Below are 14,914 nucleotides of genomic sequence, written 5' to 3'. Positions count from 1 at the left end.
GCAACTATACCATGAAGTTTTGAAGGCAATGCTGATTCACTAGAATAAGCCATCTGTCTGGACAATTAACAAAGCATTGGATACTGATTTAAACAGCTTAACTCCAAGCAGCCTGTATTGTCAGTGGCCATAATCCAAACAAAAAGTTGAACACCAAGAATCAACAAACACTTGTCAGTAAATCCTAAATGCTGCCTTTCAGATTGTTCAATTCTTTTTCCGTGACTTACTAAAAAACTCTCCTATCTTCTGAAATTGTTTTGACTGAAGTTGCATTGTTGCTATATTTTCTTCCAGATACTACTAGCAGTAGTCATTAACTGGAATGCTATCAAGCCTATCTGTACATGTAGAGAAGACTTCATAGCTGAACATTCCTGGGTGTTTCACAATGATTTGTAAACTGAAGGCATTTGATGTAGATGCAGAATATATGAAGTGATGAAGTGTAATTTTTAAAGCCATTGTTTCCTAAATGTAGGCACAGTTTAAAATGAAACAGGGTTTGATATCGAAAAGATGTGTAGACAAAAATTGTCTGGGGACTGCAAAAAGCAATAGAAGCCAATAGATTTATATTTCCTACACTGATAGTCTGAAAATCATGGCATAAAGCAAGATCTATAAGAGGATCAAATGAAATGTAATGCTTTGGCTGGGAACAAATATGGAAAAACATTTATAACAGATAGGACAAAAATGACAGTCCTAAGAACAAAAATCTCAGGGAGAACAAGACAGAGGCCACACACACGCAAGTGCTCAGAAATTTAGTATTCAACATATGGAAAGAGATTGAAAGGTAAAGGTCACATCTGAACTTTGAGTATGGATATGGAGTCAATGAAGTCTACAGAGGACTGGGAAGAGGGTTCTGGAAGAAGGTAAGGAAAAGGACAACAGTAAGGAAAAGGGCAACTGATGCCCTTTCATTAGAACTTCAAATGAAGATTTTTTTTTAAAGTCTGCTCCTCTGAAGGAGCAAAAATAACAGCATTGGAGAGACTGCTGCCATTTATTGCTGAAAGTTGGAAAACAACCTAAAGCTGCTTAACACTCCAGAGAAAAAAAGGGCAAGAAAAAAAGACAAAATTAACTATGCCTACTTGTGTGTATTATATAGACCTTTAGGGCATGGTGGCTAACATGCTGTTTTGTTTTACTTATGAGCAACAAAATGTTTCATTATCCCCATCAGATAATGATCAGGTACAAGAACTGAATCAAACTCATTCCCTTAACAGTGCAATCTAAGAGGATCAGAAACCTGGTGGAAGCAAGATATCATGAACTAAAGAGAAGACCCTTCTGGAAAGCCTCTTTGTAACAAGGTTTATGATGGCATCTAGTTCCATGCACACCCATTTCACAGATGGTGCAGAGATATCCTTGAGCAGATGTACTGTTCTGCACGGTGGCCAAGAAGAATTCCAAGCTCGAGCTAAAAACTGAGTTGAATAATTAAGTTCAGGGCAAATAAGTTACTTAAATAAATTACTTATCAACTACATCAATATTTATCAACCATACTTATCAAATGACAATAACAGCAAAAAACTCGTCCTGAAATATTGTGGACTCTGAAGGGTCTAATTTCTTTTCCAGAAGCAAGAGAAACTAAAGAAAGCAAGAGAGAACAGCACCATTTTGAGGCTGCTAGCTGAATGACAGACACCCTGTGGACTGAAATCACCTCGAAGGAATGAGAGTTTGCAGTGGGGCCCTTTCTGCTCACCACGAGCACTGTAATTCCTGCAGCTGTAATCACTGGGGGTGGGGTGAGGCTTTTAATCCTGAGAGCAGTCTCTGTTAATACTGAGAGACTCCAGCCCCAAGCAGTCATAGAGGGACACATGCAGAAAGTAGTACCTTACTTCTAACAACCAACTCAATAATTGCACCTGCGAGAGGAAGGTTTGGTTTAGGATTACAGATTGATGAGTGCCCTACTATAGCTGGCATTATACCATACTATAGCCTACTATACTATTTTTCCATTTACACTGCATTCTTAATCTATCAGCTCATATGACTTTTCTTACCTCAGTATAGGCTCAGAGTTTCTGAACATAGAAGACACAAAACAATTCTACTTTACAGATGATCATTAGACAGTCACTTATTTCCAGTGTATTAAAAAGTCAACATTTTGTGTTTCTGTAAAAAAGGGTTTGATCACATACTGCATTTGCACTTATCAAATGAGTATGTAGAGATGTTCCAACAAAATAATCCTTAAAATAATGCTGGTAGATATGTCTTCAGAATCAGTATTAGCTTAAATGAAACATACTGGACCTGCCTTGTAACATTATTAATGAAAAATTCATGTACTTCATTGGAATACCTGTAGAAGAGAGTAGACCAAAAAACAACACAAGCAAATTCATGATCTGGAGACTTATTTGTAAGAAAAGCAAGTTTCTTGTTTTTGAGTAAAGTAAGCAAACATTCTGTCCAGTCATCACAACGAATGATCAGCAATTCAGAAGATAGAAACAGGTGAGATCTCTGTGAAATTTGAATTTGATCAAGGAAGTTTTCTGTGTAAATTTGGGGACAGGAGATAATATGAATACCTAAATAGAAGCAAAAGATCTTCAAAATCAATTTACTGCTTTGGTGACAGTTATGTCTGCACTAGAAAGATGTGCTCAGGCAGCTTCACCCCAGAAAGCATTCTGGCAGCAAAGTCCTGCCACTGCAATAGCTTGAGAAAAGGAAAAAGAGGCACCCACCAGCAATGAAAAAAGCTTGCAATGAAAAGACGCATCACCCTTGGGACAGAGGGGATATCCCAGTACAAAACAAGCACCAGTAACAAGAAGATTGCAAATTCTACTCCCACTAGGTTACTTAAACTTATCTTGTACACCTCATCTTTTTTTCCATTCATACTTCTGCAAGTCCACGTTTGTAAGATTCAGCCACATCTTTAGGTCACGTTGCAGATAACTATAGCTGCAAGCAGTATTAACAAGGTACAAGTGCAAGCTTTGCACAACTGTACAATCCCCTCTAGTTTGTCACAAATAATGCATTAGAAATTCTTACCAGGAATAACTTCAAAAAAAGCACTTTGTTTAAAATGATACTATTCCTAATGCCCTTAAGAATAGGGCAGTATCTCAGAATTCTATTTTTACAGAGTGTATAAATACCAGTTTTGACAGAATGTGTAAAGGAGACCAAGAGGGAGAGATCCGAGTCAATAACAACTCTAAAATAAGAGCCTTTCAGAAAAAACCTGACATCTACACTCAGTGGAAAAATGCAGAGGGAATAAAAACAAAGGAAAAAAAAACCAGCAGCAAACAATTTAGCAAGACTAGTGCAAAGTTGTTCTTCAGTACAGGAGTGGCCATCTTCACACCATCCTCAGCATAATACCCAATGGGTATGGATCAAACAAAGAAAAAGTGCAAATGTATGATGAGCAGAAGCACAACAAATTCACAGGAATGTGCAGAAGTAATTGAACAAAAGTGGGTATGTTAGGTAAATACAAAATATTTTTGTATTTAGACAAAGGAGATAAGTATTATGCCACAAAAATTAAGAAAATCAAAGCAGCTTCCCACCAACCAACAAAATGTTCATACTTGACAATACTATCAGGCACTGCAGTAGTGGGATGCACTGGATGGGCAAGAGAAAAAGGAATCAGATCTGCAAAAAACAGTATATACACAAATTTGTAAGTGAAAACACAAAATGCCCAATTATTTGCCAAAAAAATTGTTCAAAAACCTTTGCTGCAAGAGCAAGAAAATCTGACTGCATTTTGAGCTCTACATTAGATATTTAACATATGCTAAGACACAAATTGCTGTCTTGTCCATACTTACCAGTAGACAGAGGAGATGAAAAGCTCTTTTAACTCAGCTTTATGAGGATTACTTTGTTAACTCTGTAGTCTTGAAAGTTTGCATCCAGAACAATTAGAATGAGCTTGGCCAATGAAGATTATGTGTACATGACACTCCCCAGTGCAAAAATTCCCGTGGAAGCTGCCTCAATAACCATGAATTACAGAAACACCAAAATTCTTATAATTTACCTAAGAACTAAAGCCAGCACCTGTGTCTAGCTGGAGGAGAAGTAAAGATTACTATCCTCCCTGCCTTTAGGAATGCAGGAATTCTTCTCCTGCATGAGATACTGTAATTTCTGTAGTGTCTATATCCACAAGCAATGCAAAAAGTATGAGTTACAATGTGTCAGCAGATGTTGCAGTAGGAAAAAAAAAAGGTTAAATGAAAAGGTCTTTTTTGCAAAAACCACCAAATTATAGGAAATGTTTCTGGATGTATTTATATTAAACGACACAAGATTAAGCAGCCTTTGGTTTGAATAACTTCTGCAACAGTAGGATTTACATATGCTTTAATACAAATGTGGTTCTGTACATACCCAAGACAAGACACAGGCAATGTTATGACAATCCTTAGGGACGGGTGCTGGAATGTGTTACCTCATCAGGAACGGAGAACAAGATGGGTTTACAAGCACTGCAGAGATTCTCAATAGAACAGTTCTTCAGACATGGGGGAAAAAAAGAAACCCAACAAAAGAGAACTAAAAAAATAATGGTCACAGACAGTCGGACTGAGAAATTTCTGAAGGAATATCACATATATGTATGGTGACATAATTCACAACAGAACCATCCCTCTGTACAGTGAGGGGTTTACTCAGTTTACTCTGATTAATGAACATAATAAAGAATAATGGGTTCCTAGAAAGTAGAAGAGGAAAAACATATCAAGAATATACTTGTGTGATCTGACCAGATAATTCTAGTACAAGTACAACTGATCCTTGACCTAAGTAAAAAATTCCATCTGTAACCCTACAGAGGACACCACTGCAGTAGTAATTGGTGGTCTCTTGTATTTTCTTTATTCCCAAGTGTGTTATAGAAGCATCAGTCTTCAGACTTAATAGCTTGCATACCTACTTTACATGAAACTGTAAGTCACTTCCTACAATGCACCCACCTCAGGATATATAGGCACTTATTGACCCTTACCTGCATTCAACTTTATTACAACACTATCAGTGACCCACCAAAAATCCTATTCCAACTGCAGAGTTATGGAAGATTTCTCTGCTTACCACAGTTAGGGTTTAAGGCTATGAGCAATACAGCAGCCTTCTTACTCACTGGCAAGTGTTTTAGACATAAAAAGTCAAGTGAGACAGGCACTGACCTTGGTAAGATTTGCTATTGATTTCAGTAAAACCAGGATTTCTTTTAGGGAAGTTATTTCCAGAGATCAGGCATACTCCTGGAGGTGGTGCTCTCTTGTAAAGGGGAAAGGTTTCTTTCTACAAAAGACTAACAGAACTTGATATCAACCTTTCTTTGATTAGCAAAGCAACAGCCAAGAGGTTATGCTTTTATACTCATTACAGGAATAGCAGTGCTATGTAATACTGATACAACAGCAAAAGCATATAAACTGACAGAAAATACACTTAGGCAATGAGACTCATAGAGTGGGTTGGGCTGGAAGGGACCTTAAAGATCATCTAAGTTCCAACCCTCTGGTATGGGCAGGGACACTTTCCAATCTACCAGGTTGCTCAAAGTATCATCCAACCTGTCCTTGAACACTTCAAGGAATGAGGCATCCAAAACCTCACTGAGCCACCTTCCAATGTATCAACACTTCTTCAGTTGGAGCAACATGATTCCAAAAGGACTTCTACACACACCTGCAACACCTGAGAGTTACATCTGATGATTGAAAAGGTCCCATTGAATCATGTGTTCTAAGTGAGAGCTAATTCTGTGACAGAGATTCAGGGAAGGTACAGAGATTCAGGGAAGGTTCAGAGATGTATTATAGAATAATGGGAATGTAGGGAAGAACATACTTTTACATCAAAAAGTAGATTAAAATTATGTGAACCTTCATGGTAGTTGTAGCACATTGCAATACTCAAATTACAGAAGGCAGACCTCAGCATTACACTGTCAGAGATAATCTGGAGATATCTTTAATGTAAATAATTACTGTAATTAAGACAGGGCATATTAATGCAAAATACAAACATTAAAGACTGTTAATTCTTCATCCAAAATTAAACAAAAATGCAACTGAAGTAAATGATTAATTTGCATGTATGCAAACTTTGATTCATTATATCAACTCCCATATTTTCAAAGTATTCCTAACAAAAATGTCACACCCTAGCTGTACAGGACTCTTTCACCTGTGAAAATGAAAATACTTTTGTCTCCCAAATACAGACAGGGAGATGAATATGTCCTTAAAAGTCAGGTTAGACTAAGGAGTAGAAAACTATTCATCAGTCATTCTGGAAAATAGAAACGTAACATGAAACCTGTAGTCACTACTGGGGAAAAAGAACGTTCATATTTTTTTCCCCAGAATGCAAAGATCTAATGAAACTTCTGCATGGTGTGACTGGATATCAATTTTCAAAGCTGATCCCTGTACTCATGCCCATTCACCACTCTGGTTCATCTCCACAGAGTTGGCCACTTTGCCTAAAGTAGCCAAGTTGTGGCAGCTGCACCATAACCTCAATAGGCTCATAGGCTTATACTTGGCACAGCTGAAACAGATGACTAAAAAAGAAGTCACACTGACCCCAAAACCAGGCATGGAGAGCTGACCTCTGTCAGCACAGAGACAAACCACCACTGCTTGGTAACCTCTCCTTGAAGACAAATCAGTTTTGCTAACCTTACATCTGCAGCCAAAAACAAGCCCCAAACAAACAACCTCATGGTGATATTAGATAAATAGACCTTATATTTCAGCGCTCATGTACACACCATGCTGAATGGGGTTTCTGTAGACTTAAATGAAAAAGGTACATGTTCAGTCCAACTTGCACAACAAAGGTAGCTGAATAGTCAGCTTAAAGGTGTTAACTAAAAAAATATTAATTAATTTGAAACCCTTCCAGCTTCTTAGTCTGTGTTTGACTAGAGAATTCCAGTGCTTGGTCACACATACAAGTGTTTAAAAATCAGCTGCTTCTATTTTCTCTCATTTTAGAGAACAGGGTTTCTTAGGATAGGGTGGAGAGTCCAAATGAAACACTGAAGGACTTTTTTAGAACTCTAGCAATGGAAAAGATGAGTCCTCCACCATCAAGAAAACCCAACCCACCAAATTTAAATCCCCAATCAAGCATCTGATATAATCGAGACTTGAATTTCTCTGAAGACCAGTAGTCTAATACCTATTCTTCAAAAAGCACATCTAACTATACAACATGGTACTGTATTAGGAAATTTATAAAATTAAAGGAACAAGTTGAAAATTTTTACTTCTGGTGTTAGGTGTTTTTCCAAGGAAGGGAAGAAGTTTGCCTCCTCATTAAAAAAAGTATAAAACATGAAACTTTTTACACATATTGGTCAGTTATTACCACAAAGCTACTAAGAAGCTATAGGAGTCACTATCTAAATGCTGTAAATACCTTTGCTCACTACTTTCAGTCTACTTGAAAAAAAAAAAAATTAAGCTTGCAGCATGCTTGTCATCTGAATTTCAGAGCACTGGTGAAGTTCATTTGCATATTTGATCCATTCTTAAAAAGTAGGAAGAAGCTAATCAGACCTTTTTTCTGTCATTTAAGGCAGAAACCTTGATTATCCCACCTGTCCACCTGTGACTTCAGGAGGGCTAGGTTTGGAAAGAACTTTGGATTTGCTTAGTAGCAGCATTTGTATTATAGTGCCAAGCATTACTTAACGACGCACATAAAATACGTGTTTATTTGTTCTTTCAACAAGCAAACACTGTTTGCTTTGTTAACAATTCGTGTTCTATTATCCAGAGGAATTCTTAGTAACACCTGTCTTCCTGAAACAGAGGTCTGTAATTGCTCCTCAGGAGCAGAAACGTGGTATTTAAGGCAGCTCAGAGATGTGACTAGAAGAAAAACTGCCAACAGCAAGAGAGACAAGTTCTTATTGGCAAGTTTAAAGTTGCAAAACTAAACTGTGATGCACAGCATTGAGTTGACACTGCTAAATTTTTACTGCACTAGGAAAGCAAGTCTCATAGAAACAGAATGGGCATTGCCACAGCAGCACTGGATGCCTACTCTTGGTAGCACTTTCTGTCACTAACCTAGACTTGCTGGTGATGTCTGACGAGTGGAAAACATGCAGTATCTATGTTATGAAAGTGGATAGAGTGAAAAGAAATAGGAAAGAGATAAGAGCAGAAGCAAATCAGATATTGCTAATGAAAAAAAAAACTTTATGAGAAAAGGGAAAATGTCTCAAAAAATAACCTAAAAGAGACAGCTAATAGTAAAGCATATGACTTTCACTGCCCACTGGCAGCAGCTAACTAGAAAATGCAATGTCTCTAAAAACTTCAAAATGCAGATTCTTATAAAAAGAATAAATAGCTTGGTTTGACAGATATTAGTAAGAATAAATTATTAATTATTTGTAATACTCACCTCTATCTTTAGGTTACTAACAGCACAGCACCATTTAAACAAATCTTTGAAGTAAACCTTTGATTCAGTAAATTATTCAATCAAAACCAGTCTGAGGAACAACTTTATTGAAACTGCTCAGTTCTATTCAACAACTGGCAACATTCAGCATCTCCTCTAGACCTTCTCCCAAACAGCTTACCATTTTTAATACTGGAAGTTATTAATTTCTGAAATAATGTTCATTGCCATCAACATCTCAGTTTTTATCAGAACCCTGAATTTGTGCTATAACTTGATCTTCTAAGTTGTCTTCCTTGAGTCAAGTATTTGTTGGGCTACCCATAGTCTCTCAGGGCACAAAATGAAGTCCAAGGTCCACCTGTGACAAAAAGAAGGATTTCATTAGTCTCAATTCACAACAGGAGTTCCATGTATTAGATAAAAAAAATCTTTACTAGCGCATTTTACATTATAATTTTAAAACTAAAAACAAAACATCAAGAACAGTATTTTTCTGAAAAGGCTGATGATATCTCCAATCTGGTTATCAAAAGATAGCTCCATCCTTATTTTTAAAATTTTTATTCTAGAAAATGCATTAAGAGAGGAGCACTCTTCCACTAGATTCTTACACTGCTTAAATCAAAATCCAGGGCCAGTTTGAAAAGCCTCCAAAATTAAATTCTTCCTCATAGATTCCCAACCCTAATTCTGCAATGGCTGTACTTTTCAGCAAAGAATGAAAAAAAGAACATAAATTGCTGTGTTACTTAGTTCTTTCAAGAGTGACTTCACTGATCTTAAGAGATTTTAGAGAGATTACCCCTACTCAAGATTACCCTTGAGCTCATTGTATTCTTTTGAGCACTCACAGAGCATGTCTTCACAGAACTCTTGGGATCTAAAGCAGGTGAGGCAGATTGAGCATACAGACATTGGGTTTTTTCCCTTTGTCATTGCCATCTCATTCAGAAGTTACCACACATAAGTAAGTTTAAGCATGTGTGCAGTCCTAGTGAAATTAACTGTATCTTGTTGCTCAGGGCACTGGGGCCTCAGCAATGTCAAACTTCCCCTATGCCTTCTTCACTAGTAACAAAGTTTTAGCAACAAAACATTTGGGCCGAGGAGGTGGAAAACTAGAAAAAAGTACCCAAAAAGTACAAAAACCCTAGGCAGCACAGAGATCAGTGACAAGCAGGTGAATGCAGCTTTCTGCCCTGCTTTGGTAGGTGCTGGTTACCAGCTTGGCACCAGTCCCTGGATTATCCCAACCCATGGCAAGTGTTAGCAGACAGGACAGGCACACAGGAGTGAGGGTAGGACTGCTGGGCCTCCCTTCTTGCCTGCTCGAGGCTCCCTTCCCACACTGGTCTCAGCTGGAGGGGGTAGTCAGGGAACCTCTGGACCTCAGCACATGAAGCACACAGGAGAAAAAAAAAAAAAAAAAAAGCAACCTGCCCAGCCAAGAGAACAGTTTCAAAAGGAAGATAAAGAAGAGCAAGAGGTGTAATAGCATTCAAGAAAACTTTCTTCATTGACCTAAGAATGGTCCAGTCCTGCAATCACTGAGTACCCAAACCCACCTTTCACCAAAAGAACAGGTGTGTTGACATCTTAATGTCACTATCAGAAAACTAATCTCCTAGTCAAAGTCAAGACTTAGAACTGCTCCCTCGCCTTGTTCTTGATGCATTTTTTTTCTTGGTGTGGGTAACAGCAAAGGCATAAGGATACCAGCAATCACCAAATTTGTGTGTAGTATTACACAAATCACTTCAATGATGTCCTTGGTTTTCTGAGATGCTCTGATTCGATGTTGACAGTTTCAAGTAAAAATCCAGTTGTTGAAAGTACCAACAGTTTTTTAATACACCTTCCCTAAGGCTAGTCAATGCATCTTCACAGGGTGTATCTGTTGAATGATCTTATTTCTGATCTATGAATATTTATAACAGTAAATGAAACAAGGATTTACACAAAAGTTCTTTTTTAAAATGATCTATTCTCATTCTTTTTAAAAATTAGTTATTAAAGAAGGAACGTTAGTTTAAAGTTCAAGCTGCATTAATATGCTACCAAGATATGGTCATTAAAATCCTTATGCCTTGAATGTTTCCCTTGAACTCTGTTTCATAGTCAAAAGATTACAGATATCATAAACCAAATTCAGTCTCTCTGTAGGTCAGCTTTAAATTGCAGCTGTTCCCGTCAGGACTGAACTGGTGTCAGGCACCTCTTGGATTGCAAGCCACCATAAAAGAAATAACAGACCAGAACTATGAAACTTATTACAAGTCAAGTACATTAAATAAAAGAGGATCCTACCAGTTGCATCATCAGCTTCTGTGTCTAGAAGAGCATCTATTGAAGCCATGCTTGTGCCTATGAAGGAGTCTGTAGTATCAGACACTCCTCGCTTGCTGAGACAAACTTCTTTGAGTTACTGACTTCTCTGCTTTGATCAGTGTCTTTTACTAACCTTCTGACTGTCAGGAAGGTTACACCACTTGTTGAGAAGGTTTTTCTAGGCCTTCCTACTATTCCCCAATGCACTTTTTAAATCGTAAGTCCACAGGTTCAATTTGTAGTATCTTCCAATAGATATGTACATAATAGAGAGTAGGACAGAGATGCAAGGTGTTTTCCCCCACCAAATCCACCTTTTTGTGAAAGGGTTAAATACTCCTTATTTCTGTTAGTCCTCTCTTGCAAAGAGGGAAGAAAATCTTCAGTGAAATACATTTTCTTCAGGAGGTATCTTCTGTTCCTCCCTGACCTTTTTCCAGTGGATTTTCATCCTTTTGCCTTTGTCCTTTTTCTCAATAAATGTGCCAGCAAGACTTAATTAATATAAGTTGTTTCAAAAGTAGAAGTTTTTTTCTTATTACATTTCTGTAAATAGTCATAACTGCCTTTGGCATCACCAAGTTAAAAATTAGTTGTATGTATAAATCAGATTACTTTCAATGTAATCTCTTCCTGAATAATCTGATTTAAAACAAACAAGACATGGGAGACTTTAGTATTCAAACTTACAAATACTAGGCCAGGGTCTTCTAAATAGTTATTCTCTGTTACAAATTTATTTGCCTGAATAACCCCTTCCTAATTGAAGGCTCAGTTTTATAGTGGTGATCACATAAATAAAGTTATGCCCAGGCACAGGTTTTTGCAGGATTAGTCAAGAACACTTTGAACATCTTTTAAAACTTGTGTTATTTCCAAAGATTCCTTTAATCCATTTACTAAGTGCCCCCATATTTAAAGAAAAAAACCCCAAACTTAAGAACTTGAAAGCTTGCTCTTATTTTTCTCCTAAATCAAGACTATAAACTATTTACCACATCGTACCAAGTATCTAGTTGTTTTAATTAATCCTTAATTTCAGAGGGTAAAGCAGTATCTAGTTCATGTTCCAGTCTCAAAAACTTTGTGTTCAGAAGAATGCTCTATTCTCCTAGCTGTTGCCAGATTATTGCAGCTCTTAACAGTCACTATGACAGAAAAGGCAAGAACAAGAAACGCAGTAAGAGTGAGCAAGTGAGCACGTGTTGAGATTCAGGAGGGATTACACGATATCTACAGCAGAGAGTACGCACACACAGAGCCCAAGGATTCAGTTACATCTCCAGAACACAGACATCACGTTTATTTCAGACTTTACCAGATTTGTCCATATCACCAACTACCAACAGAAGGGCTAAAGCACAGATTTATTAATTAAGGAGGACAATCACCCATTCCCCTAGAGTAACCCCAGTAATATGCCTGTCTCAACCCTTTCTCCCTCCATCTAAAAATCTTCCAGGGAACAAGAAAGGGTAGTTAAGTGCTCACTTGGACCTCTGCAGTTGGAGCCTCCTCTCAATTACGTGCTACTGCACGTGTCACCCTGACAGCTCCCGTGAATGAAATTTCTGCCAATGAAAGCAGGAAGACAATATAGCTTTTAGAACTTACGTCAATGGCAGTTGTAGGGAGAAAAAAATTAAAATCTGTTACTCTTCATGTTGATCCTGTGTGTGGCATTCCACTATGGCTGAATGAAACTGAAGCAGGCAATCCACTTGAATTACCCGACTTAACCTTAGAAAGATAAGCATGCCACAGTTTGCCAGAGTCTCTGTCGATGTGCTCACAGAGAGCCAACGGGCTCTGTCGCCGCTGGCCCAGACACAGCGACAGAGTGGTATGGGGTCAGTCTGCAAGCTCGCAAGCAGTACTGACTCCCGTGGGTTCTTTGCCTGGCAGAGGCTTATGCGAGCGATGGAGATTCGACGGGCAGTGGAAAGAAAGGAGGAAACAATTTCAGACGAACAGAGGGTTTATTGCAAACACCTCCTCAGCCCGAAACTGCTCGGGGGGAGAGGGGTGCGGGGGGTTTTTGTCCGAAGGATTCGGAGGGGGGACAAAGGGGGTGGCCAGCCACTGCCAGCCAACCGGGGCAGGTTGCCAGGGGATACAGGTGTAATAGAACATCGCTTGGACTAATCAGGGGAAAAATAGGAGGGATTTACAAAGGCAGGAGAAATGACAGGCAGCTAACCGTGTGTCGCATGGCAGGTGCCGGAGTCATGTGAGTTAAACAAAGGAACAATCGAGGGGTGGGGTACAGGGAACCCAACAAGTACAAAAGTATAGAAAGCCTAACCGATTAAATTAACACACTGCCACAAGAGTCCAATACTAGACACCTTTCTTAGGCTAGCTCAGAGCAAAGTCCAGGCTCAAGTTCCCCCTCAGATGAATTTTAAACCACTGTCTAATGAACCTTAGTGCAGTAGTAATGAAGACTCCGACAGCCCAGTTGTAAAAAAAATAAAAGCAGCTTCTCAGTTATCATGGAGTTAAATTCTGCTTTCATTACCAGTACAGCTCTCTTCCCATGCTCCTGTGTTTTTTTCAATGAAAGATGCATGGGGTTTGGAGTGCACAGATTTGGTACACGTGCACAGCAGCTGGTCTGACATGATAAAGCAGAATGAATCTGAAGAAGGTCCTGCCTGCCTGACCAATAATCATGAACTAAGAGGGATTTACTCAATAGACCAGCACAGATTCTATCCTGTTAAAATTAGAGATTTTGTTTGAAGTGCCTAAAGCTGTTTTCTGTTAGATGTTTTCCATTCCCCAAAGACCTAGACAGCAAGTAGGAGGCGAACAAAGGTGGGGGGAGGGAATTGTCTGAATCCTGCAATGTTTAACTTCGTATTCGCTTGATTTGAAGCTCCAACCATAGAATTTGTTACTGGAGACATTTCTGTAACTCAAAGAAAATCAATCAGAAGAACAGCACCCAGCATGCACAGGCACACACTGATGCCAAGGCAGCATCCCCGGTACCGTGCTTAAATTTCATTCTTAAATACGACTTACTTGCCATTTACTTTTGCTAGGTGGGAAACGCCGAGAGCTAAAAATAACATCAGGATTCAGTGGCGGGAGCTAAAAATACCCTTTCCCGCTCGATTACCGACTCGGCAGGAAAGACGGAGCTCTTGGCATCTGTCACAGCCTATAACCGCCAGCTGGGGATGGAGGCGAAGAGCCCAGCCCCGGAGTTACGCGCCCGGGGAAAGTTTCACCGGCAGCCGGAGAGGCCGCAGCGCCGCATCCCGGGGCCCCCACCCACCCCAGCCCGGGCGGCGCCCCCGGGCCTCCCCGCCGCCCCTCCTTACCCGCGTTTCGCAGCTTCTTGTTGCGGTACACGGAGAGGATGACCAAGAGGTTGCCCAGCAGGTCCACCGCGATGGTGAAGATGAGGATGGCAGCCAAAGTAGAGGTCACCCAGGGCTGGCGGCGCGGGGCGCCCTCGGCCGGCGGGTCCCGCGGGAGGACGGAGCTGTTCAGCTCGCTCTCGTTCACTCTCATCCTGCCGCCGCCGCCTCCCAGGGCACAACCGGGTACCGGCGGAGCGGGCGCGCTCGCCAGCGCTGCCGCCGGCAGGGGCAGGTCAGGTCGGGGCGGGAGCGGCGGCCGCCCTGCGCCGCGGGACTGCCCGCCCTAGGGCGGAGCGGGGCCGGCGGGAGCGGGCGCACCTCCCATAGCGGCGGCGGCAGCGCGGGAGGGAAGTTTCCCCGAAGTGTGCATATGCTGCGGCGGGACACTTTTATAGCCCGCCCGCCGCCGCCCCGCCCGCCGCCACCGCTGCCGCCCCGCCCGCCGCCACCGCTGCCGCCAGGTGACACCGGCCGCCCCCGCGCCGGCACGTGCACGGCCCGCGCCCCGGCCGCCGCGCGCGGCGCCACAGCGCCCCCCCGCGGCGCGCGCACCGCCCCATTCACGGCGCGCGCCGCTTCCCATTCATGCCCCGGCCGCTCCATTCAGCGCGGCCGCTCCATTCAGCGTCGGGGGCCGCGGGCTGCGGTTGGGCGCTTTGCGGCGCTCGGCGTTATTTTTAGCCCTCCTGGTTAACGCCGGCTCTTAATTAGGCGCCCGCCGAACTCCCTTCCCCTCCTCCCCCTCCTTT

The 14,914-nt window shown here is 40.9% G+C and overlaps 1 protein-coding gene across 1 annotated transcript in view; it reads right to left on the bottom strand.

The window, feature by feature from the left end:
* Positions 1 to 14,590, bottom strand: part of MTNR1A (melatonin receptor 1A) — a 57,789-nt gene extending 43,199 nt beyond the window's left edge. The window contains exon 1 of the mRNA XM_063402077.1: positions 14,124 to 14,590. Coding sequence (XP_063258147.1) covers positions 14,124 to 14,316 — 193 coding nt within the window. The 5' untranslated portion in view covers positions 14,317 to 14,590. The remainder of the gene's footprint in view (positions 1 to 14,123) is intronic.
* Between the last annotated feature and the right edge of the window lie 324 nt (positions 14,591 to 14,914).

The sequence above is a fragment of the Prinia subflava genome, chromosome 7 (assembly GCF_021018805.1).
Source record: "Prinia subflava isolate CZ2003 ecotype Zambia chromosome 7, Cam_Psub_1.2, whole genome shotgun sequence".
Taxonomy (NCBI): Eukaryota; Metazoa; Chordata; class Aves; order Passeriformes; family Cisticolidae; genus Prinia; species Prinia subflava.
This window is presented reverse-complemented; position numbering and strand designations above follow the sequence as displayed.